This window comes from Erinaceus europaeus, unplaced genomic scaffold (assembly GCF_950295315.1).
Source record: "Erinaceus europaeus unplaced genomic scaffold, mEriEur2.1 scaffold_937, whole genome shotgun sequence".
NCBI lineage: Eukaryota > Metazoa > Chordata > Mammalia > Eulipotyphla > Erinaceidae > Erinaceus > Erinaceus europaeus.
This window is the reverse complement of record NW_026648055.1, coordinates 1-22,706: the sequence shown is the minus strand read 5'-3', so window position 1 is coordinate 22,706 and position 22,706 is coordinate 1. Positions and strand designations below refer to the sequence as shown.

At 59.3% G+C, this 22,706-nt stretch overlaps 1 protein-coding gene across 1 annotated transcript; it reads right to left on the bottom strand.

The window, feature by feature from the left end:
* Positions 1–4,726: 4,726 nt before the first annotated feature.
* Positions 4,727–20,954, bottom strand: MX2 (MX dynamin like GTPase 2). Its single transcript, XM_060184681.1, has 10 exons — positions 20,643–20,954; positions 19,759–19,897; positions 18,194–18,392; positions 16,204–16,282; positions 15,250–15,372; positions 15,010–15,151; positions 10,865–11,023; positions 9,777–9,853; positions 7,924–8,166; positions 4,727–5,726 (listed from the first exon to the last, which is right to left on the bottom strand). Exons 1-10 carry the CDS (start codon positions 20,937–20,939, stop codon positions 5,496–5,498), a joined length of 1,689 nt encoding a protein of 562 aa, XP_060040664.1. The 5' UTR covers positions 20,940–20,954; the 3' UTR covers positions 4,727–5,495.
* Positions 20,955–22,706: the final 1,752 nt, after the last annotated feature.

The following is a 22,706-nucleotide window of genomic DNA, read 5'->3' as shown; positions in this document are numbered from 1 at the left end:
GTGAGAGCCCCCCATCCACCTCCCAGTCCCACTGGGTGAGAGCCCCCCACCCCACCTCCCAGTCCCCACTGGGTTAGAGCCCCCCACCCACCTCCCAGTCCCCTATGGGTGACAGCCCACCACCCCACCTCCCAGTCCCCACTGGGTGAGAGCCCCCCACCCACCTCCCAGTCCCCACTGGGTGAGAGCCCCCCATCCACCTCCCAGTCCCACTGGGTGAGAGCCCCCCACCCACCTCCCAGTCCCCACTGGGTTAGAGCCCCCCACCCACCTCCCAGTCCCCACTGGGTGAGAGCCCCCCACCCACCTCCCAGTCCCCCCTGGGTGAGAGCCCCCCACACACCTCCCAGTCCCCACTGGGTGAGAGCCCCCCACCCACCTCCCAGTCACCACTGGGTGACAGCCCCCCCCCCACCTCCCAGTCCCCACTGGTTGACAGCCTCCTACCCACCTCCCAGTCCCACTGGGTGACACCTTCCTACCCACCTCCCAGTCCCACTGGATGAGAGCCCCTCACCCACCTCCCAATCCCCACTGGGTGAGAGCCCCCCACCCACCTCCCAGTCCCACTGGGTGAGAGCCCCCCACCCACCTCCCAGTCCCCATTGGGTGAGAGCCCCCCACCAACCTCCCTGTCCCCACTGGGTGAGAGCCCCCCACCCACCTCCCTGTCCCCACTGGGTGAGAGCCCCCCACCCACCTCCCTGTCCCAACAGGGTGACAGCCCCCCACCCACCTCCCAGTCCCCACTGGGTGAGAGCCCCCCACCCACCTCCCAGTCCCCACTGGGTGAGAGCCCCCCACCAACCTCCCTGTCCCCACTGGGTGAGAGCCCCCCACCCACCTCCCTGTCCCCACTGGGTGAGAGCCCCCCACCCACCTCCCAGTCACCACTGGGTGAGAGCCCCCCACCCACCTCCCAGTCACCACTGGGTGAGAGCCCCCCACCAACATCCCAGTCTAACTTGGTGAGAGCACCCCACCCAACTCCCAGTCCCCGCTGGGTGAAAGCCCCCCACCCAACTCCCAGTCCCACTGGGTGAGAGCCCCCCACCCACCTCCCAGTCCCCACTGGGTGAGAGCCCCCCACCCACCTCCCAGTCCCCACTGGGTGAGAGCCCCCCCCACACCTCCCAGTCCCCACTGGGTGAGAGCCCCCCACCCACCTCCCAGTCCCCACTGGGTTAGAGCCCCCCCCCCACCTCCCAGTCCCCACTGGGTGAGAGCCCCCCACACACCTCCCAGTCCCCCCTGGGTGACAGCCCCCCACCCACCTCCCAGTCCCCACTGGTTGACAGCCTCCTACCCACCTCCCAGTCCCACTGGATGAGAGCCCCTCACCCACCTCCCAGTCCCCACTGGTTGACAGCCTCCTACCCACCTCCCAGTCCCACTGGGTGAGAGCCCCCACCCACCTCCCAGTCCCACTGGGTGAGAGCCCCCCACACACTTCCCAGTCCCCACTAGGTGACAGCCCCCACCCACCTCCCAGTTCCCACTGGGTGACAGCCCCCCACCCACCTCCCAGTCCCACTGGGTGAGAGCCCCCATTAACCTCCCAGTCCCGACAGGGTGAGCCCCCTACCCCACCTCCCAGTCCCCAGTGGGTGAGCCCCCAGTGCCCTGGCCCCTGGACAGTGTCTCCCCCTGTAGAGCCTGTAGCAGGATCTCTCCTGAGGTTTTGGCTACAAGGCGCAGGGCACTTGCAGGAGTGATGTAAGCTCTCAGGATGGGACCCCTGGCCGCCTGGGACCCCAAGGGGCTGGCCTGCTGCTCTGTGACACCAGGGAAGCTTCCGGAGTGCTGCAGCAGTGCTGCCATGTCTCTCCTGCTCTGTCTCTCTCCTCTGTCTCCTTCTGTGTCCCTCCTTCGACTAAAAGTCAAAAAGGGGTCTGCTGGGAGGGGTGGAATCCTGTGCGTGCAGAGCCCCAGAGAAAGCCCCACAGCGGGGGCTTGGCATGGCAGCGCAGTCAGCACACACAGTAGCACGCCTAAGCCCAGGACCCAGGTTCAAGCCCCCCTCTCTCCCCCCGCCGCTCCCTACCTGCAGGGCACCCACTTCACCAGCAGTGGAGCAGTGAAGCAGGGCTGCAGGTGCCTGTCTGTCTCTCTCCCTGTGTAGCACCCCACCTCAACTTCTCTGTCCTGTTCAATAAAACGGAAAATGTGGCCGCCAGGAGCGGTGGGTTCCTAGTGCCTGCACCGAGCCCCAGAGATAACCCTGGAGGCAAAGAATATAAAAACAAACAAACAAACAAAACTCACAGGAAGAAACAAACAACACGATCCCGCTACCTGCTGAGTCCGGGGAGGGGCTCGGCAGCAGAGCACAGGACTTGCACGCCCGCCCACCTGGGCTTTTTCTGGGCGTGTAGGGAGGCTGCATGTCTGTGTACACCGAGGCCGGACAGACAGAAGCACTCAGGAATAGACATTCTGAATGCCCAGGGTGTGGGCCAGCCAGCGCTCAGCCTGCCTTTGTCTCCTGACTGCGTCTGTCTGTCTGGGAGCTGACGGTTGAATGAAGAGCCAGTACAGCAGCAGCTGAGAAGCTCTGCTTCTCTCCACCCCGCTGCCCCTCCCGCATGAGCTCCAGCTCACACACAAGCAGAGGGGGCACGGATGCTTGATCTTCAAGATCCCATTTCGTGATTTGAACCTTTAGATCACCAGGATTCTTTCAAAGCAGAGAAGCAGGTTTTTGTTTAAGTCCTCAAAACCAGGGTACCCAAGTATAAAGTATAAAGGTGTAACAAGACCAAAGTCCTAGATTTCGCCACTGCCTTTTAACATTTTTATAGTAATTTAATAACGATGAACAAGACTGTGAGATCATAGGGGCTCAGTTCCACACAGTTCCCACCACCAGCATTCCCGGTGCCAGCCCCTCCATTGGAAGCTTCCCTATTCATATATATACAATTTTAATTTTTCCCTTTCATTGCCTTTGTTGTTTATCGTCATCATTGTTGTTATTGATGTTGTTGTTGTTGGATAGGACAGAGAGAAATGGAAAGAGGAGGGGAAGACAGAGAGGGGGAGAGAAAGACAGACACCTGCAGACCTGCTTCACCGACTATGAAGCGACTCCCCAGCAGGTGGGGAGCCGGGGGCTCGAACCGGGATACTTTCGCCGGTCCTTGTGTTTTGCGCTACCTATGCTTAACCCACTGCGCTACCGCCCTACTCCTGAGCTTCCCTATTCTTTATCCCTCTAGGAGTATGGAACAAAATTCTTTTTTTCTTTTTTTTAAAAAATATTTATTTATTTATTTATTCCCTTTTGTTGCCCTTGTTTTATTGTTGTTGTTATTGTTGCTGTTACTGATGTCATCGTTGTTGCTGGATAGGACAGAGAGAAATGGAGAGAGGAGGGGAGACAGAGAGGAGGAGAGAAAGACAGACACCTGCAGACCTGCTTCACCGCCTGTGAAGCGACTCCCCTGCAGGTGGGGAGCCGTGGGCTCGAACTGAGATCCTTACTCCAGTCTTTGCACTTTGCGCCAAAACTCTTTTTTCTTTGTTAACTTTATTTATTGGATAGGGACAACCAGAGATTGAGTGGAAACAGGATATAGAGAGAGAGAGACAGAGAGACACCTGCAGCCCTGCTTCACCACTCGCAAAGCTTTCCCCCTGCAGGTGGGGACCGGGGGCTTGAACCCGGGTCCTTATGCATTGTAGCATGTGTGCTCAACCAGGTGCACCACTATTTGGCCCCTGGACCAAAATTCTTTATGGGGAGCAGAAGAAGGTGGGAGGTCTGGCTTCTGTCATTGCTTCTGCACTGGACATGGGTGTTGGCAGGTAGGCCCACAACCCCAGCCTGATTCTGTCTCTCCCTAGTGGGGCAGGGCTCTGGGGAGGTGGGGTTCCAGGACACATGGGAGATTTTGCTGTTTCTATTCACAATACTGGGTGCTCTAGTCCAAGCAACTAGACCAGACGAAGAAATAAACACAGCCCTGACTGGGGAAGAAGAAGGCCACTCTCCTCTGTTCAGAGAAAGGGTCGTTTTATACGTATATGTATTTTATATGCTGAAGCCATCGAGATTCATCAAAAAGCTCTCAGAACTACAAACACATTCAACAAAGGAGCAAGATACAAAGGTCAGTGAACTTTCTGTCACACGACAAACCGAAACCAGTTGGGGAGGCAGGACGGCCAGGCTTAGACCCCCGTGTTGTGGCCGGAGGAGGGCTGACAACGCCACATGGCTGGGCAGAGAAGCTGCAGTTTAATCTTTATTCACGAACGGGCAAACCACCACACCAAGTGCTTCTCCATCATTCTTCCTCCGCTGCCGGGACTCTGGGCGTCCTTAGCATACGGGGCGGGAAGAAAGAGGGGCATGAAACTAGCAAGGGCCAAACCATTTCTCTCAGAGGTCGGGGGAAGGGGAGCAAACCAGTACAAAGACGCCAACAAGACGGCATCTAAAAGCGTGGGGGAGTGGGGTTCTGCACCCCAGTACGGGTGGGAGGTACTCCTGTTACCAATGCTTCTGTAAAAATGTCTTCTTAAAAACGACTTTTGTTAGGCACATGTTACAGTGCGCAAGGACCCGGGTTCGAGTCCCCGGTCCCCACCTGCAGGGGGAAAGCTTCACAAGTGGTGAAGCAGGGCTGCGGGAGTCTCTCTGTGTCTCTCTCCCTCTATCCCACCTTTCCCTCTTGATTTCTGGGTGTCTCTATCCAGTAAGTAAATAAAGATAATAAAAAAAATTTAAAAGACCTTTTATTGATGAGATAGAAACAGAGGGGAACTGTATCAGAGACGAGGGAGACAGAGAGACGTTGACACCTACCCGCAGCCCTGCTTCACCGCTCTCTCTCTTTCATTCCTTCTCTCTCTTTCATTCCTTCTCTCTCTCTCTCTGCCTCCAGGGTTATCGCTGAGGCTTGCTGCACACACTACAAAGTCACTGCTCTTAGAGGCCTTTTTTTCTTTTTCTATCTTTCTTTCTTTCCTTTCCTTTTCTCTTTTATTGGACTGGACAGAGAGAAATTGAGAAGAGAGAGGAAGATAGAAAGGAAGAGAGACAGACACCCACAGACCTGCTTCACCTCTCCTGAGCAGCAGGGCCTCGAACCCAGGTCCTTGTGTGCTTAACCGGGTGCTACTCCGCCCATGGCCCCGAGCAGCCATGTCTTCAGCCCCAGATTTATCATCTGTCAAATGTCTGTGCCCTGGGGACTGTGCCCGACTCCAGAAGCAAACAGACAGCAGAGGCTGACCTCCCGTCCCACTCCCACCGCGGCCCATAGGCCAAGGGGGGCTGCAGGGTGCAGGAGCGGACGGAATCAGGGCGGCCACCCCAGGGGCTGCGTCCCAGTCCCAGGAGGAGGGGACAGTCGCCTCTCCCCATGGCCGGCAGGCCGGGGCAGAGAGGTGACTGGGGCGGCAGGAGGGGAGAGGAGGGGAGAGCAGCCCTGGAGAAAGGGCCTCCAGCCACAGGGAGCCCGCCCCATCCCGGCCCCCTGCCCGGCCTCTCAGCTAGAGAACTGGGTGAGGGCCTGGCGGGCCTGGGCCAGCCGCTGGATCCTCCCCCTGAGGAAGGTCCTCTTGGTGGCCGTGGCTTCCTGCTCCTGCAGCAGCCAGGAGGACTGAGCGCGCTCCTGCAGGAAGAGCAGCATGGTCTTCTGCAGCCGCTCACTGCTCTCCTGAAGCATGAAGTACTGGATGATGAGCGGGATCTGGTTGGCCAGGCGCTTGCTGGTCTCCTGCGGGCCGGGCACGGGGACGGGGACGGGGAAGAGGACAAGGTTGGCAAGAGGACGGTCGGTCAGGGGGACAGAGACGGGGACGGGGACAGGTTGGCAAGAGGACGGTTGGTCAGGGGGACGGGGACGGGGATGGGGATGGGGACAGGGATGGGGATGGGGACGGGGATGGGGACAAGGACGGGGACGGGGATGGGGACGAGGACAGGGACAGGTCAGCTAGAGGAGGCTTGAACCAGGACCACAGGGGGCCTACCAGGGGGCTCTGTACCCTGCAGGGGCTCTGGGGCCTGGTCAGGGGGCTTAGTACCCTGCAGGGGCTCTGGGAGCCTGGTCAAGGGGCTCTGTACCCTGCAGGGGCTCTGGGGCCTGGTCAGGGGGCTCTGTACCCTGCAGGGGCTCTGAGGCCTGGCCAGGGGGCTTAGTACCCTGCAGGGGCTCTGGGGCCTGGTTAGGAGGCTCTGTACCCTGCAGGGGCTCTGGGGCCTGTCCAGGGGTCTCAGTACCCTGCAGGGCCTCTGGGGCCTGGCCAGGGGGCTTAGTACCCTGCAGGGGCCTTGGGGCCTGGTCAGGGGGCTTAGTACCCTGCAGAGGCTCTGGGGCCTGGTCAGGGGGCTTTGTATCCTGCAGGGGCCCTGGGGCCTGGCCAGGGGGCTTAGTACCCTGCAGGGCTCTGGGGCCTGGCAAGGGGGCTTAGTACCCTGCAGGGGCTCTGGGGCCTGGTCAGGGGGTTTAGTACCCTGCAGGGGCTCTGGGGGCCTGGCCAGGGGGCTTAGTACCCTGCAGGGGCTCTGGGGCCTGGCCAGGGGGCTTAGTACCCTGCAGGGGCTCTGGGGGCCTGGCCAGGGGGCTTAGTACCCTGCAGGGGCTCTGGGGCCTGGCCAGGGGGCTTAGTACCCTGCAGAGTCTCTAGGGGCCTGGCCAGGGGGCTTAGTACCCTGCAGGGGCTCTGGGGCCTGGCCAGGGGGCTCTGTACCCTGCAGGGGCTCTGAGGCCTGGCCAGGGGGCTTAGTACCCTGCAGGGGCTCTGGGGCCTGGTTAGGAGGCTCTGTACCCTGCAGGGGCTCTGGGGCCTGTCCAGGGGTCTCAGTACCCTGCAGGGCCTCTGGGGCCTGGCCAGGGGGCTTAGTACCCTGCAGAGTCTCTGGGGGCCTGGTAAGGGGGCTTAGTACCCTGCAGGGGCTCTGGGGCCTGGCCAGGGGGCTTAGTACCCTGCAGGGGCTCTGGGGGCCTGGCCAGGGGGCTTAGTACCCTGCAGGGGCTCTGGGGCCTGGCCAGGGGGCTTAGTACCCTGCAGGGGCTCTGGGGCCTGGCCAGGGGGCTTAGTACCCTGCAGGGGCTCTGGGGCCTGGCCAGGGGGCTTAGTACCCTGCAGGGGCTCTGGGGCCTGGCCAGGGGGCTTAGTACCTTGCAGGGGCTCTGGGGCCTGGTCAGGGGGCTCTGTACCCTGCAGGGGCTCTGGGGCCTGGCCAGGGGGCTTAGTACCCTGCAGAGTCTCTGGGGGCCTGGTAAGGGGGCTTAGTACCCTGCAGGTGGCTCTGGGGCCTGGTCAGGGGGCTTAGTACCCTGCAGGGGCTCTGGGGGCCTGGTCAGGGGGCTTAGTACCCTGCAGGGGCTCTGGGGCCTGGTCAGGGGGCTTAGTACCCTGCAGGGGCCCTGGGGCCTGGTCAGGGGGCTTAGTACCCTGCAGGGGCTCTGGGGGCCTGGTCAGGGGTCTTAGTACCCTGCAGAGGCTCTGGGGCCTGGCCAGGGGGCTTTGTATCCTGCAGGGGCCCTGGGGCCTGGCCAGGGGGCTTAGTACCTTGCAGGGGCTCTAGGGGCCTGGCCAGGGGGCTTAGTACCCTGCAGGGGCTCTGGGGGCCTGGCCAGGGGGCTTAGTACCCTGCAGGGGCTCTGGGGCCTGGTAGGGGACTCTGTACCCTGCAGGGGCTCTGGGGGCCGGGCGGTGATGCACATGGTAACATGCACACATTACTGTGTGCTAGGTCCCAGGTTCTAGCCCCCCTCTTTCTCCTCCTCCCTCTCTCTCTCTGATTATCTGTCTCTGCCTAATAATAAACAGATAGAGGAAATACACTGAGAGGAGGTGGCCCTGAGAGGCTTATGCAGAAAGGACGCCATCCAGGGGTGCAGCCCCTCCGCCCTCTCTCGGCTAGTCAGACGGACCCCCGCTCCGTCCCCGGCACGGCACACTCACCAGGAAGTACGCACTCAGGTGGACCCCGATCTCGCTGAGGGAGGACACGGTGGACGGCTCCATGAGGGGGGCCAGCAGCAGAGGGGTCTTGCCTGCGGGGCTGGAGGCCTCCTGCCGGGCCTTGCTGAGGAGCTGGCTGTAAATCTGGTCCTGACAGAACACCTGCTGCTCCATCCGGAACTGCAGGCGGACCAGCTGCTCCGCCATCTCTGCCTGTGAAGCCTTTATCTCTTCAATCTTCCTCTGGGGGCGGGAAGGGGAGGCTGTCAGGGACCAAGCCCCAGCGCCACAACTAGAGCCCCCCAGGGAGACGGAGGGGGGAGGCGGGGAGGTGGAGGGCGGAGGAGGCCGAGGGCAGCTCCAGGGCTGTGCTTGGTGCTCCCGTGGGTGCTGGGGCTCCAACCTGGGGCCTGGACCAAGGAAAGCTATGGACTCTAGCAGGGGAGCTATCCCACTGCCTCCCAATCCTAATTTCTAGTTTATAGTTTTAAAAAGAGAGCAGAAGTGAAAGAAAAGAGAAAATTATTGCACTGTCCACCCTCCATGGGCTCCCTGGGTGCTGTGCCTGGTGCTGAGAGAGGAGAGACCCCACAGCCCTGCCCACCCTCCATGGGCTCCCTGGGTGCTGTGCCTGGTGCTGAGAGAGGAGACACCCCACAGCCCTGCCCACCCTCCATGGGCTCCCTGGGTGCTGTGCAGGGTGCTGAGAGAGGAGACACCCCACAGCCCTGCCCACCCTCCATGGGCTCCCTGGGTGCTGTGTCTGGTGCTGAGAGAGGAGACACCCCACAGCCCTGCCCACCCTCCATGGGCTCCCTGGGTGCTGTGCCTGGTGCTGAGAGAGGAGACACCCCACAGCCCTGCCCACGCTCCATGGGGCTCCCTGGGTGCTGTGCAGGGTGCTGAGAGATGAGACACCCCACAGCCCTGCCCACCCTCCATGGGCTCCCTGGGTGCTGTGCCTGGTGCTGAGAGAGGAGACACCCCACAGCCCTGTCCACCCTCCATGGGGGGGCTCCCTGGGTGCTGTGCAGGGTGCTGAGAGAGGAGACACCCCACAGCCCTGCCCACCCTCCATGGGCTCCCTGGGTGCTGTGCCTGGTGCTGAGAGAGGAGAGACCCCACAGCCCTGCCCACCATCCATGGGCTCCCTGGGTGCTGTGCCTGGTGCTGAGAGAGGAGAGACCCCACAGCCCTGCCCACCCTCCATGGGGCTCCCTGAGTGCTGTGCCTGGTGCTGAGAGGAGAGACCCCACAGCCCTGCCCACCCTCCATGACAGAGGAGGGGGAGATAGAGACGAGATGGAGCAGAAAGAGACACCTGCAGCCTGGCTTCACCACCTGTGAAGCTTCTGTCCTGCAGGTGGGGATGGACTGGGGGCTTGAACCTGGAGACCTTGTGTGCCACCGACTGGCACCAATCTCTCCCTCTCTCCCCCCGTCTCTTTAATTTATTTTGAGTAGAGAAAGACAGAGAGAAGTAGAGAGGATGGGGGACATAGAGAGACAGAGAGACACCTGCATCTCTGCTTCATCACTTGTGAAGCTTCCCGGTTGCAGGTGGGAACCAGGGGCTTGAACCCGGGTCCTTACACGCTGTGACATGTGCGCTTAGCCAGGTTCACCGCTGCCTGGCCTTTTCACCCACCCCCTCGCTTTAACAAGATTGATTCATTTTCATGAGACGGACACACAGAGACAGAGACAGAGAGACACCTGAGCACGGCTCAGACGCAGCCTAGCAGACGTGCGCTTGTCACCCAGGGCTCCCCGAGGACCCCAAAGGCGCCGGCATTCAAGCAGGTCCTCTGGCCGGCCGGAGTGCAGGGGCAGGGCCGAGCGTGGGTGCTCACCTGGGTGATTTGATTCAGGTTGGCGAACTCGCTGAAATGTTTCCTGGCCATGTCGGCGAAAGCCTGTCCCACAATTTCTGAGCAGAGGGAACTAGGGTCAGCCCACGCCAGCTGGGGTGGGGCTGGGGTGGGGCCGGGGTCACCAGAGACACCCCAGCGAGGCTGGACCCCCACCCCCAAGGTGGGCTTTGCCCCCGGTGTACCCAGCAGACCTATTTCCAGGCTGCTTCGCATCGGCTGATGGGCCCAGGCTTAGTGGGGACTCTCACTTTTTGAATTTCTTAAAAGTATTTAATTTATTTATTTGTGTAGAGACAGAGAAAAATTGGGAGGGCCGAATAGTGGCGCACCTGGTTGAACACACATCTACAATGTACAAGGACCCAGGTTCAAGCCCCCGGTCCCCACCTGCAGGCGGAAAGCTTCACGAGTGGTGGAGCAGGGCTGTGGGTGTCTCTCTGTCTCTCTCCCTCTATCTCCCCTTCCCTCTCCATTTCTGGCTGTCTCCATCCAATAAATAAAGAAGTATGTAAATGTAAACAATTAAAAAGAGAGACAGAGAGGAGTTGAGAGGGGAGAAGGGAGAGAGGGAGACACCTGCAGCCCTGCTTCACCATTTGTGAAGTTTTCCCCTGCAGGTGGGGACTGGGGGCTTGAGCCCAGGTCCTTGTGCACTGTAACGTGTGCACTTAACCAGGTGTGCCACCACCTGGCTCCCCCACCCTTCTTAAAAAAATATTTTATTTTATTTTAATGAGAGAGACACACAAAGACCAGAGCCCTGTTCAGCTCTGGCTGATGGTGGTGCTGGGGATTGAACATAGGGCCTCGGGAGAGTCTGTTTGCAGAACCCCTGTGCGGTGTGCCCTCTCACTCTCTCGTTCACAAAACAAATAAAGCTCAAACAGCAATCAGCCACCCGCCTGGCTCGCCAGAGAAGTCCTTGTTCCTTAGTGTGTATTATTCACACGGAGGATCTTTCTCCCTCACTGGTCCGCTCCGGCTGCCCGGGGAGACGGCGGAGGGAGGCAGCCGCCCGGCCTCCCCCCTGCGGGCCCCCACCCACTGATGTGCCCCGGGGCCCTCACCCACGGCGCCCTGGAGGACGTTCACGGCGGGGTCGACCAGCCGCCCGATGAACTGCTGCACGATGGTCTCGAAGGTCTTGTAGTTGATGAAGCCGACCAGCTCTCTGCCTCGGTACTGCTTCTCGTACCTGGACACCTCCTCGCGCACGATGTTCTTAACTGCGGCGGGGCGGGGGGCGGGGGGCTGACCGCGTGTCCCCGCGGGCCCTTCACCACCCTGAGCTCCGCTCTCCGTGGGGCGCGGGCAGAGAGAGGCCGGGCCGGGCGAGACCCACCGGGTGAGAAGCACGCAGGACAAAGTGTAAGGATCCGGGTTTGAGCCCCCGCTCCCCACCTGCAGGGGGGACGCTTCACAAGTGGTGAAGAGGGGCTGCAGGTGTCTCTCTGTCTGTCTCTCCCTTTCTATCTCCCCTCCTCTCTCAGTCTCGCTCTGTTCTGTCCAATAAAATGGGAAAAAATGGCCGCCAGGAGCCGTGTGTTCCTAGTGCCGGCACCGAGCCCCAGCAGTGACCCTGGAGGCAGACGAAAGAGATGGAGAGAGAGGAGGAGAGAGGGAGAGAGAGGAAGCAAATAATTCTTTGTAGGGGATTGTCCTGTGTGCATTTAAATATATGTGCATGGACGGAGAGAGAGAGAGACAGCACAGAGCCTGCCCGAGGACCCCAGTACCCCCATGTGGTGGTCCTGGGGCTCGAACCCAGGCCATTTGCATCACAAAGCAGCCCTGTGAGGTCTCTCCCCAGCCCCAGCTGCACAGAGACCTCAAGGACCCCAGAGGACAGCACCTTCTTTCTCTCTTTCCTTCAGGCCAGAGCCCTGCTCAGCTCTGGCTTAAATTGCTGGGGACTGAACCTGGGGCTCCTGGGCCTCAGGCAGGAGAGGCTCTTTGCAGAAACACTGTCTTCCCCCCTGCCTTGGACTGCTTCTCTCTCTCTCTCTCTCTCTCTCTCTCCCCCCACTCCTTGATTTATAACTCTCTCCCTTTCTTTCTTTCTTTCTTTCTGGGCTGAGAGAGAAGAGACCCCACAGCCCTGCCCACCCTCCATGGGCTCCCTGGGTGCTGTGCCTGGTGCTGAGAGAGGAGAGACCCCACAGCCCTGCCCACCCTCCATGGGCTCCCTGGGTGCTGTGCAGGGTGCTGAGAGAGGAGACACCCCACAGCCCTGCCCACCCTCCATGGGCTCTCTGGGTGCTGTGCCTGGTGCTGAGAGAGGAGACACCCCACAGCCCTGCCCACCCTCCATGGGCTCCCTGGGTGCTGTGCAGGGTGCTGAGAGAGGAGACACCCCACAGCCCTGCCCACCCTCCATGGGCTCCCTGGGTGCTGTGCAGGGTGCTGAGAGAGGAGACACCCCACAGCCCTGCCCACCCTCCATGGGTTCCCTGGGTGCTGTGCCTGGTGCTGAGAGAGGAGACACCCTCAGCCCTGCCCACCCTCCATGGGCTCCCTGGGTGCAGTGCAGGGTGCTGAGAGAGGAGACACCCCACAGCCTGCCCACCCTCCATGGGCTCCCTGGGTGCTGTGCCTGGTGCTGAGAGAGGAGAGACCCCACAGCCCTGCCCACCCTCCATGGGGCTCCCTGGGTGCTGTGCCTGGTGCTGAGAGAGGAGAGACCCCACAGCCCTGCCCACCCTCCATGGGCTCCCTGGGTGCTGTGCAGGGTGCTGAGAGAGGAGACACCCCACAGCCCTGCCCACCCTCCATGGGCTCTCTGGGTGCTGTGCCTGGTGCTGAGAGAGGAGACACCCCACAGCCCTGCCCACCCTCCATGGGCTCCCTGGGTGCTGTGCAGGGTGCTGAGAGAGGAGACACCCCACAGCCCTGCCCTCCCTCCATGGGCTCCCTGGGTGCCGTGCAAGGTGTTGAGAGAGGAGACACCCCACAGCCTGCCCACCCTCCATGGGGCTCCCTGGGTGCTGTGCCTGGTGCTGAGAGAGGAGACACCCCACAGCCCTGCCCACCCTCCATGGGCTCCCTGGGTGCTGTGCAGGGTGCTGAGAGAGGAGACACCCCACAGCCCTGCCCACCCTCCATGGGCTCCCTGGGTGCTGTGCCTGGTGCTGAGAGAGGAGACACCCTCAGCCCTGCCCACCCTCCATGGGCTCCCTGGGTGCTGTGCAGGGTGCTGAGAGAGGAGAGACCCCACAGCCCTGCCCACCCTCCATGGGCTCCCTGGGTGCTGTGCCTGGTGCTGAGAGAGGAGAGACCCCACAGCCCTGCCCACCCTCCATGGGGCTCCCTGGGTGCTGTGCCTGGTGCTGAGAGAGGAGAGACCCCACAGCCCTGCCCACCCTCCATGGGGCTCCCTGGGTGCTGTGCCTGGTGCTGAGAGAGGAGAGACACCACAGCCCTGCCCACCCTCCATGGGGCTCCCTGGGTGCTGTGCCTGGTGCTGAGAGAGGAGAGACACCACAGCCCTGCCCACCCTCCATGGGCTCCCTGGGTGCTGTGCAGGGTGCTCCCATGTGGTGCCAGGGAGCTCGCCCTGGCTTCCCCCTTCCCCCGTGGCACCGTGGCAGTTGGCCGCAGCTATCTCCTGGTGCTGGGGGCCTGTATAAGTGGGGTGAGTTTTTTTTTTTAATGAAAGACAAAAGACTTGGTTTGCTGCTAGCTTAGAAGTCCCAGATCTCAAGAAGCCAAGTGTCGCCTGCAGGCTGGTGTCTGGGGGAATCACCTCCGGGCAGAGAAGAGAGAAGGAGAGGCGATGTCTTGTCTTTTGTGAGTGGATGGGCAGTTTGGAATCACTCAGGACCCCCGTCTACACGGCCAAGAGAAGACAGGAAATGGCCAAGTGGGAGAAAGTCGCTCAAAGCAGCTCAGAGGAGGGATCAGACCCGCAGGCACCTGGCAGCCGGAGAGCGAGGAGCCCGGGTGCACAATGGACGCCCAGGGGGGCATGGGGAGGCAGACAGACAGGGCGGTTCTGCAGACAGACAGTTCTGAGCCCTGCAGGGGCGAGGCTTCACCTTTGGGTGTCTTTCTGCCTGCCTCTCTCTCTCTCTCTCTCTCTCTCTCTCCCTCTCTTCCAGAATTATCACTAGGAATCCACGGCTCCTGGTGGCCATTTTTTCCATTTTATTGGACAGGATAGAGAGAAATTGAGAGAGGAGGGGAGAGAGAGACAGAAAGAAAGACACCTGCAGACCTGCTTCGCCGCTTATGAAGCATCCTCCCTGCAGGTAGGCTCAAACCCGGATCCACAGTGTTGCCCCATGATAGATCCACAGGTTTCTGCCCCATGATAGTTTTTTACAGACTTTGTACATCTTATGCAATTACTAGATAGAAAGATAGGAAAGATGTAGAGATATTGTGAAGAGATGGTTGAGCAGGCTGTGCTTAAACCTATGAGATGAGTCTCTCCAGGTAAGTCTCTCTCTCTAAAGAGGGGTTGAGCACAGGAGGACGCATAAATCTCACAAGGTTGGCAGCCATTTAAGCCTTCCCTCCTCCACAGAAAGTCCTACATCTTCCCACCTGAGCATGGCATTCCTCTAAAACATTTAAGCCTGCTCCATTCCATTTTTCTTTACTGTGTCCAATTAGATATAAAGGGATAGGAGGAGATGTTGCTGAGGACTTATTCTGATGCAGTCTCCGCCCCCAGGTTTTTCTATGCCCCGCTAAATCCTAGAGTGCCCCCTTTCAACCAATCCTGGCCCTACACGTCACCCCTGGTTGTCGCCCAATAAAAAGCCCCCTCACCCCTCCCCTCTCTCTCTCTGGGCTCTCGGCTCTCCCTCTCTGAGGTCTCGCCCCTGCTCTCCCCCTGTGGTCGGCCATTGCCGGCTGGCTCCACGTGGTCTGAACCAAACCTCCCCCCCATCCTATAATAAAGATCTGTGTACCCCTTTGCTCTGGACGTCCGCTCTCTTCTCTGCAGTGCAGCCCGACACCAGATCGCCGCAACAACACCACAGCACCATGTGCACTTAACCGGGTGCACCACGGCCTGGCCCCTGTCTGTCTCTCTCTTCCTCCCCTTCCCTATTGATTCCTCTCTGCCTCTATCCAGTGAGTAAACAACCTAAGGTCTTTAAGGAGTCACCGAGGAGACCTGGGTGTCGTCTGCTTTGGGGGCGCCCGCAGCAGCAGCAGCAGCTTTTGGTCTCAGTGATGGAGGGGGCTGCGTCCCGGGCCTCACCGTTCTGAGTGTTGGCCGAGAGGACTTGCACCCAGGCTGAGTACTTCTCCCGAACCTTGTTGCACATCCGAGACTCCGTCTCCCTCACCGTCTCCTCTCCCTCGATAAGCCTTTCGATGTCCCGGTTAAACATCTTGATTTTCTGCGCAGGAGACCGATCGGCCCCCGTGAGCCGCAGCCCCAGAGCCCAGCCCCGTGGCCCCCACTGCCCCCCTGTCACCCAGCCGTGACCGGGCCCACCTCGACCAGGAAGTACATCTTGTCCTCCTCGCTGGTGGGGATGCTGGCCCCGCACTGCTGCAGCTCCTCCATGGCCTTCTGGTGGCTCTGCCGGATCTGATTCTCCAGCAGTGGGAGTGATTTCTAAACGGCAGAGGCGGGGAAAGCAACCGTCACCCATGCAGCTGGCGGACAGATCTGATCTGGGGGGCTTGGACCCCGTGCTGGACGTGGCTGGGCCCGTCTCTCACTGTCTTCAATATATTTTATTTACGTACTGGGTAGAGACAGAGGGAAATCGAGAGGGGAGGGAGAGAGAGGGAGAGAGACAGAGAGACACCTGCAGCCCCGCTTCACCACTCGTGAAGTTCACCCCCTGCAGGTGGAGACCTGGGGCTTGAACCCACCTGCCCCCCACCTTATTTCTTTTAAATATTTTATTTGTCTATTATTGGATACAGATGAAGATAAATTGAGGGGGGATAGAAAGGCAGAAAGAGAGATGTCTGCAGCCCTGCTTCACCACTTGAGAAGCTTTCTTCCTGCAGGTGGGGGCTGCGGGCTTGAACCCGGGTCCTTGTGGATTGTAACATGTGCGCTCAACCAGGTGCGCCACCACCTGGCCCCTATCATTCATTTGGACAGAGACTGAAAGAAATCGAAAAGGGAGAGGGAGATGGGGAAAGAAACAGAGAGGCAACAGCAGTCCTGTTTCACCACTTGTGAAGCTTCCCCCTGTGGGCAGGAACCAGGGGCTCGAACATGGGTCCATGCCGGTGATAACGTACCACTCAACCAGGTGCGCCACCACCCAGGCCTGGCCCGTGCCTTTCTCTAAGGTGCAAGGGGTCCTGTCACTGAAAGCTTACGGGCTTGGCATCCCTTCTTTGGGGGCAGCTCCAGGGAGACTCGTCCCCTCCTCAGCCAGGGTGGGGGCCTGGGGGAGGGGGCCAGGCTGATCCTGCTGTCACTCACGTTGATGTGAAAGATGAGCTCAGAGGTGAGCTTCTCGGCCAAGCGGGACACAGTGGCCTTGCCCTCCAGCAGGAGAGGCCTGAAAGCAGACGCAGTGCACGTGGGCTCAGGGGGCCCCGTGGCGGCGGCAGGGGAGGGCAGGGGTCTCTTCCGGTGCTGGGCCGTGTACACAGGTGGCTCTCTGCTCCCTGGGATGGCACCTAGCCCCCAGGAAGCCCGGGAGGGCCTGAGGGAGCCGGCACTAACCACCCAGCCTCACTCCCCGCCTCTCCTCCCCGAGCTTAGTCTTTGCCTCTAACAAAACAGAACAAACTCAGTTTCATCAAAGTTATAAAGCTTGTCCAAGCCAGGATTTCATTTCTCATAAGAAACTTTTATCCCTTGGGGGTGTGAATTCGCCTGCCAAAACCCTTGTCTCTGTCTCTCTCCCTCTCTATCTCCCCCACCCCTCTCAATTTCTCTGTCTCTATCAGACAAATATTTTTAAGATAGATCTTTTAAAAGAAGGGAGAAATCCCAAAGACAGACACAGGCCGGGGGTGTGGGTCCACCTGCCGACACCCGTGTCCAGCGGAGAAGCAACGACAGAAGCCACAACTCCCACCTTCTGCTCCCCCATAAAGAATTTGGGTCCCTGCTCCCAGAGGGGGAGAGATGTCAGGGGAAGATGCCCAGAGGGCTCTGAACCCCCAACTCCATCAGGACCCGGAGAGAGAAGAGGGAAAGGAGGGACATCTGGATGGAGTCACAAGTGTAGGTGTGAGTTAGACAGGAAGAGAAGGCAGAGCTATAGAAAAGATGGACAAATATATTAAAATATAGACAGTTCTAGAAATCATAGTCAACCCATATGTGTGAGCTTGGGGGAACCACTGCAGTTTCCAGTGGTGAGAATGGGGACACAGAGCTCTGGGGGTGGGGACAGTGTGGAATTAGATCCCTGTTATCGTTTTTTAAATCAATATCAAATCACTCATAAAATAATGAGGGTCACAAGACAGTCTTGTTAGCCACACATCAGGTAATGGCTAGGAGGGGTCCTCTCACATAATGGAAGTGCTGGACCTGGGCTGGCACGCTCCGCCCCCTCCGCCTTGACCCCCAGAAGTCGCTGTCTCAGCGTCACCCAGACAGCAGATCTGACGCAGAGAGGGTGTGCTGTGCGCCCCGTTGCCCACAGATTGTCGGTGTCACTGGCTCGACCTCTCGGCCCACTCCGCCAGCGGGAAGGCTTCCCGGCATCTGGGGCCCTGGCTGCCCTCTGATCTCACCTGCAGGCAGGCTCATGGGGTAGGGTGCCTGCCTTGCCTTGCTCCAGACCAGCTACCACATGAAAGATGCTGGCAGGGCCGGGCGGGGCGGCACCTGGCAGAGCTCACAGTCCAGTGCACAGGACCCCAGGTCAAGCCCCCGGTCCCCACCTGCAGGGGGGAAGCTTCACGAGCGGTGAAGCAGGGCTGCAGGTATCTCTCTGTCTCTCTCCCTCCCTATCTCTCCCACCCCTCTCAATTTCTCTCTGCCCTGTCCAATAATAAATAAATAGGGAGTCGGGCTGTAGCGCACTGGGTCAAGCGCAGGTGGCGCAAAGCACAAGGACCGGCGTTAAGGATCCCAGTTGAGCCCCCGGCTCCCCACTTGCAGGGGAGTCGCTTCACAGGCGGTGAAGCAGGTCTGCAGGTGTCTGTCTTTCTCTCCCCCTCTCTGTCTTCCCCTCCTCTCTCCATTTCTCTCTGTCCTATCCAACAAGGGTGACAACAATAACAACAACAATAACTACAGCAATATAACAACAAGGGCAACAAAAGGGAATAAATAAATAAATATTTTAAATAAATAAACAATATATATTTTTTAAAAGACACCATGACAACAGAGGAAGCTCCCATGCTGTGTTCTCTCTCTCTGAATGAAAAATCAACCCCACCCCGGACAGGTGAGGAGGCAGGTGCGCACGCCCCCCCACCCCGTCCCCACGCACGCACACCCTGACCTGAAGAAGGGATGGTCTTGGAAGAACTCGGTCTCCTTCTGGGTGGCTTCCGCCAGGCTGACCCTGTTGAGAATGTCCTGCTGGCCGCGGCAGCGGACCATCATGTAACCCTTCTTGAGCTGGAACGTGAGGTTCTGTGCCACGTTCACGATCGTCTTCTCCGTGCCTTTGTCCACCAGGTCCGGCTTGGTCAGGATCCCTGGTGGGGAGCCGGGGACCGGGACTCAGGAGGTCGGGGGGAAGGGCAGCTCCCAGGCCTGAGCCCCTCCTGCGGCCTCCAGGCTCCAGGGCCCAGCCACGGCCTTGTGTTTCTGCCCTCCACCCTCTCATGCCCTCCTCGGCCGTGAGCAGTGGCCACTTTTCTGTTCAGAAAGACAGCTTCCGTGCCAGGTGGTGGTGCGCCTGGTTAAGCGCTCACATCACAGTGCACAAGGACCCGGGTTCAAGCCCCGGCCCCCGCCTGCAGGGGGGAAGAAGCTTCACCAGTGGTGAAGCAGGGCTGCAGGCGCCTCTCTGTCTCCCCTTCCCTCTCAGTTTCTGGCTGTCTCTATCCAATAAACAAATAGAAGAAATGAAACAGGAAAAAAAAAAAAGAAAGAAAAATAGCCGCCAATATTCGCTGAGACATTAAGGCCCGCACAGACAGATTTCCCTCCCAAGGACTGTATATGTAGTCTCTCTCTCTCTTTCCCCTCCTTTCCTTCCCTCCTTCCTTCCTTCCTTCCCTCCTTCCTTCCTTTCCCTCACTCTCTCTCTCACTCTCTCTCTCTGTTTCTTTCAGGTTTATTTTACTGATCACATCAGAGAGAGCTTCTTGTGAGGCAGAGAGAGGGAGCAAGAGAAGCCAGACCATGACGCGGCTGTCTGCCAGCCTAGCAGGGTTCCCTTTCACAGAGGGGGATGCCCAGGTCAGGGGTGGCTGAATGTGTCCCGGCCGGATGGACAGATGAACGAGGATAGACAGAGGGAGAGGCAGAGCCAGGAGCCACACCCAGGGAGTCGGTCCTCAAACCCAGATCCTCGGGTACCGTTCAGGGGGACACTTGCCCCAAGAACCGAGGAGAAGCCCCGTCCGTCCCAGAGGTCAGGGCCAGAGCAGCGCAGAGCCACCAGGCCCGTGAGGGGTCAGAGGAAGGGGTGACAGTCACCAACGCCCAGCCCTTGAGTGGGGCCTGGGTGGCAAGGAGCCTTTTGGGGGTGAGGATGTGTCCTGAGGTTGGCACTGGGCCCCAGTGCCGCTGATCCTGTCGCTTGCCAGGCCCTTCCTGAGGTTTCAGAGGCAGAGCACTGGACTAGCAAGCCTGCTGTGAATGGGGTGCCCGGCATGACCTGGGATGGGGTGCTGGCTCCCCCCCTCTCCCACTTCCCCTTTCTCTCCTCCCCCCTCCACTTCCTCTTTCTCCCCCTCCTCCTATCCTCTCCCCCCTCCCCTTCCTCCTTTTTCTCTTTCTCCTCCTCCTCCCCTTCCCTCCTCCTACCTCACTCCCTCTCCCTTCCCACCCTCCTCCACGGAATGAATGAAGGCAGGCCCAGATGCCCCCTTCCCCACCCCGACCCCCGCTCACCGATGGTCCTGTCCCCCTCGGGGTCCACCTCCTGGGCCATGCTCAGGGCCTCGGTGGTGGCGATGTCCACGTTGCAGGGTACCACCACCAGGTTGATGGTCTGCTGCTTCCGGATGTACGTCCTGATGAGGTTCTTGACCTGGGGGGAGGGGAGGCGCTGCTCACTGAGCCACCCAGCCCTGCCCTCACGCCCAGAGAGCCAGTACCGTCCTGGCATGAGAGCAGGGGCCCTGGGTGCTCTGCTGGCCAGGTAGGTAGGCAGGAACACACAGGGGCTGTGGGGCCGGGCGGGCCGTGGGAGGTAGGGAAGGGGTGGCCGGCTTGCAGACCTGGTCTTTTTTTTTTTGCCGCCAGGGTTATAGTTGGAACTTGGTGCCGGCACTATGAGCCCACTGCTCCTGGTGGCCGCTTTTTCCATTTTATTGGACAGGACAGAGAGAAATTGAGGGAGGAGGGGGAGGCAGGGAGAAAGGAAACACCTGCAGACCTGCTTCACTGCTTGTGACTCGTTCTCCCCTCCAGGGGGAACCAGGGGCTTGAACTCAGGTCCTTGTGCATGGTAACAGGAGCCACTGCCTGGCCCCTCCAGGACTGGTGGTCACGCAGACCCTCCTTCCGCCTGGGCTGCCCCCTCTGGCCATTCCACCTCCCTTCCTCCCTCAGGCAGGCCGCAATGTCCTGAGGTATTTCTGGACCCCAGCTCCGACTCAGGCGGCACTGGGGCTCGAACCCCCACCAGCATCTGTCCCTCCACGGCTCCCCCAGGCCCCCCACCCACTGCCCTGTGTGACCTCACCCCTCCCTCCACACCCTGGAGGGGATGCCGGTCCCTTGAGGCTAAAGACCAAGGTCCCAGCAGGCCCCTGGCCAGGTGTGGGGCTCACCTGCGCCCCAATGTCCTGGGGCTGGTCCCCCACGGCCACCCTGGTGATGCCGGGCAGGTCGATGAGGGTCAGGTCGGGCACCTCCGGGCAGCAGACCTCCAGGCTGATGAGCTCGTGGCTGATGCCCAGTCCTCTGCCGGCGATGCTGTCCTGGGCTGGGGGCGGGAGACACGCAGAGTCCAGCTCGGCCCCTCCCACTGTGACCCTGTGGGACAGCCAACTCCTGGGGCTGCGGAGGCTTCCGGAAAATGCCTCTAGAGGCCTGCAGGAGCCTGGGACCCTGGACAACTCAGACATTTGTCTATTTTTATTGGTGATTTACGACATTATGAGATGACAGGGGTAAAATTCACACCGTTCCCACCCCCAGAGTTCTGTGTCCCCAGTCCCTCCATTGGGACCTGCAGTGGTTCTCCCAAGCTCACAGACATGGGTTGACTAGTATTTCTTCCTTTCCTTTCCTCTTTTTCTCTCTCTCTCTCTCTTTATTTCTCTTTCTTTCTCTCTTTTATTCTCTCTCTCTCTTCCTTCCTTCCTTTCTTTCTTACTTTTTTGCTTCTAGGGTTATCTCTGGGGCTCGGTGCCTACACTATGAATCAACTTCTGGAGGCCATTTTTTTTTTTTTTCTGTTTTGTTATTGTTGTTATTGGACAAGACAGAGAGACATGGAGAGAGGAGGGGAAGACAGAGAGGGGGAGGGAAAGACAGACACCTGCAGACCTGCTTCACCGACTGGGAAGCGACTCCCTCTGCAGGTGGGGAGCCGGGGGCTCGAACTGGGATCCTCACACCCGTCCTTGCGCTTTGCGCCACCTGCGCTTAACCCGCTGCGCCACCGCCCGACCCCCAACCATTATTTCTGTAACTATCTTTATTTATATATATTTTCCTGTCTTCCCCTATGGTCCTGCCTTCTCTTCCTTTCTAAGCCACACCTACACCTGTTACTACTTCTGAATTCACACCTTTGTCCACTCACCTCTCTAGGCTGACCTGTTCATAGAGAGATAGAGAGAGACAGAGAGAGACAGAGACCACAACATAGACAGTCCCCTGGTTCCATGGGGGGGGGGGCTTGAAGCTCACACACACAGGCAAAGCAGGTGAACTGGCTTTCTGGTCTTATTTATTTATTATTATCATTATCATTATTATTAATATTATGCCTCCAGGGTTATCACTGGGGCTTGGTGCCTGCTCTGTGAATCCATGGCTCCTGGAGGCCATTCCCCACACCCTTTTCTTTTCATTCTATTTTACCTGACAGGACAGAAAGAAATTGAGAGGCAGGGGACATAGAGAAGGAGGAAAAAAGAGAGACATTTGCACAGCTGCCTCACCACTCCCGAAGCTTCCCCACTACAGGTGGGGAGTAGGGCTCGAACCCAAGTCCTTGTGCCTTCCCCTTCCTCCTACTTATTACCGTATTGTTATTATTCTCCAGGGTTATTGTTGGGGCTCAGTGCCTGCACGGCTCCACCCTTCCCGCTGGCCTTTTGTCTTTTTTCCTGACAGAAATGAGGACAGAGAGACACAGAGAGACAGAGAGGTAAGAGAGGGAGAGACACCTACAGCGTCACTGGGCAAGCCGCCACCTGGCCCCTGGTTTCTTTGTAAATAACGCTGACAAATGTGCTGTTTCAGACAGAAACAGTGAAAGGCAGGGCAGCTGAGTGTGGTGCACCTGGTTGAGCACACACATTAGAGTGCACGAGGACCAAGGTTCAAGCCCCCGCTCCCTGCCTGCAGGTGTCTCTCTGTCTCTCCCCCCTCCTTCCCTTTTTGCTGTTTCTCTCTGTCTCTATCATAACAGAGGGGAGGACAAAAAGGACAGAAGAGGGGGCCGGGCGGTAGCGCAGCAGGTTAAGTGGATGTGGCGCGAAGCGCAGGGACCGGCGGAAGGATCCTGGTTCGAGCCCCCGGCTCCCCACCTGCAGGGGAGTCGCTTCCCAGGCGGTGAAGCAGGTCTGCAAGTGTCTGTCTTTCTCTCCCTCTCTCTGTCTTCCCCTCCTCTCTCCATTTCTCTCTGTCCTATCCAGCAACAGCAATAACAGCAACAATGG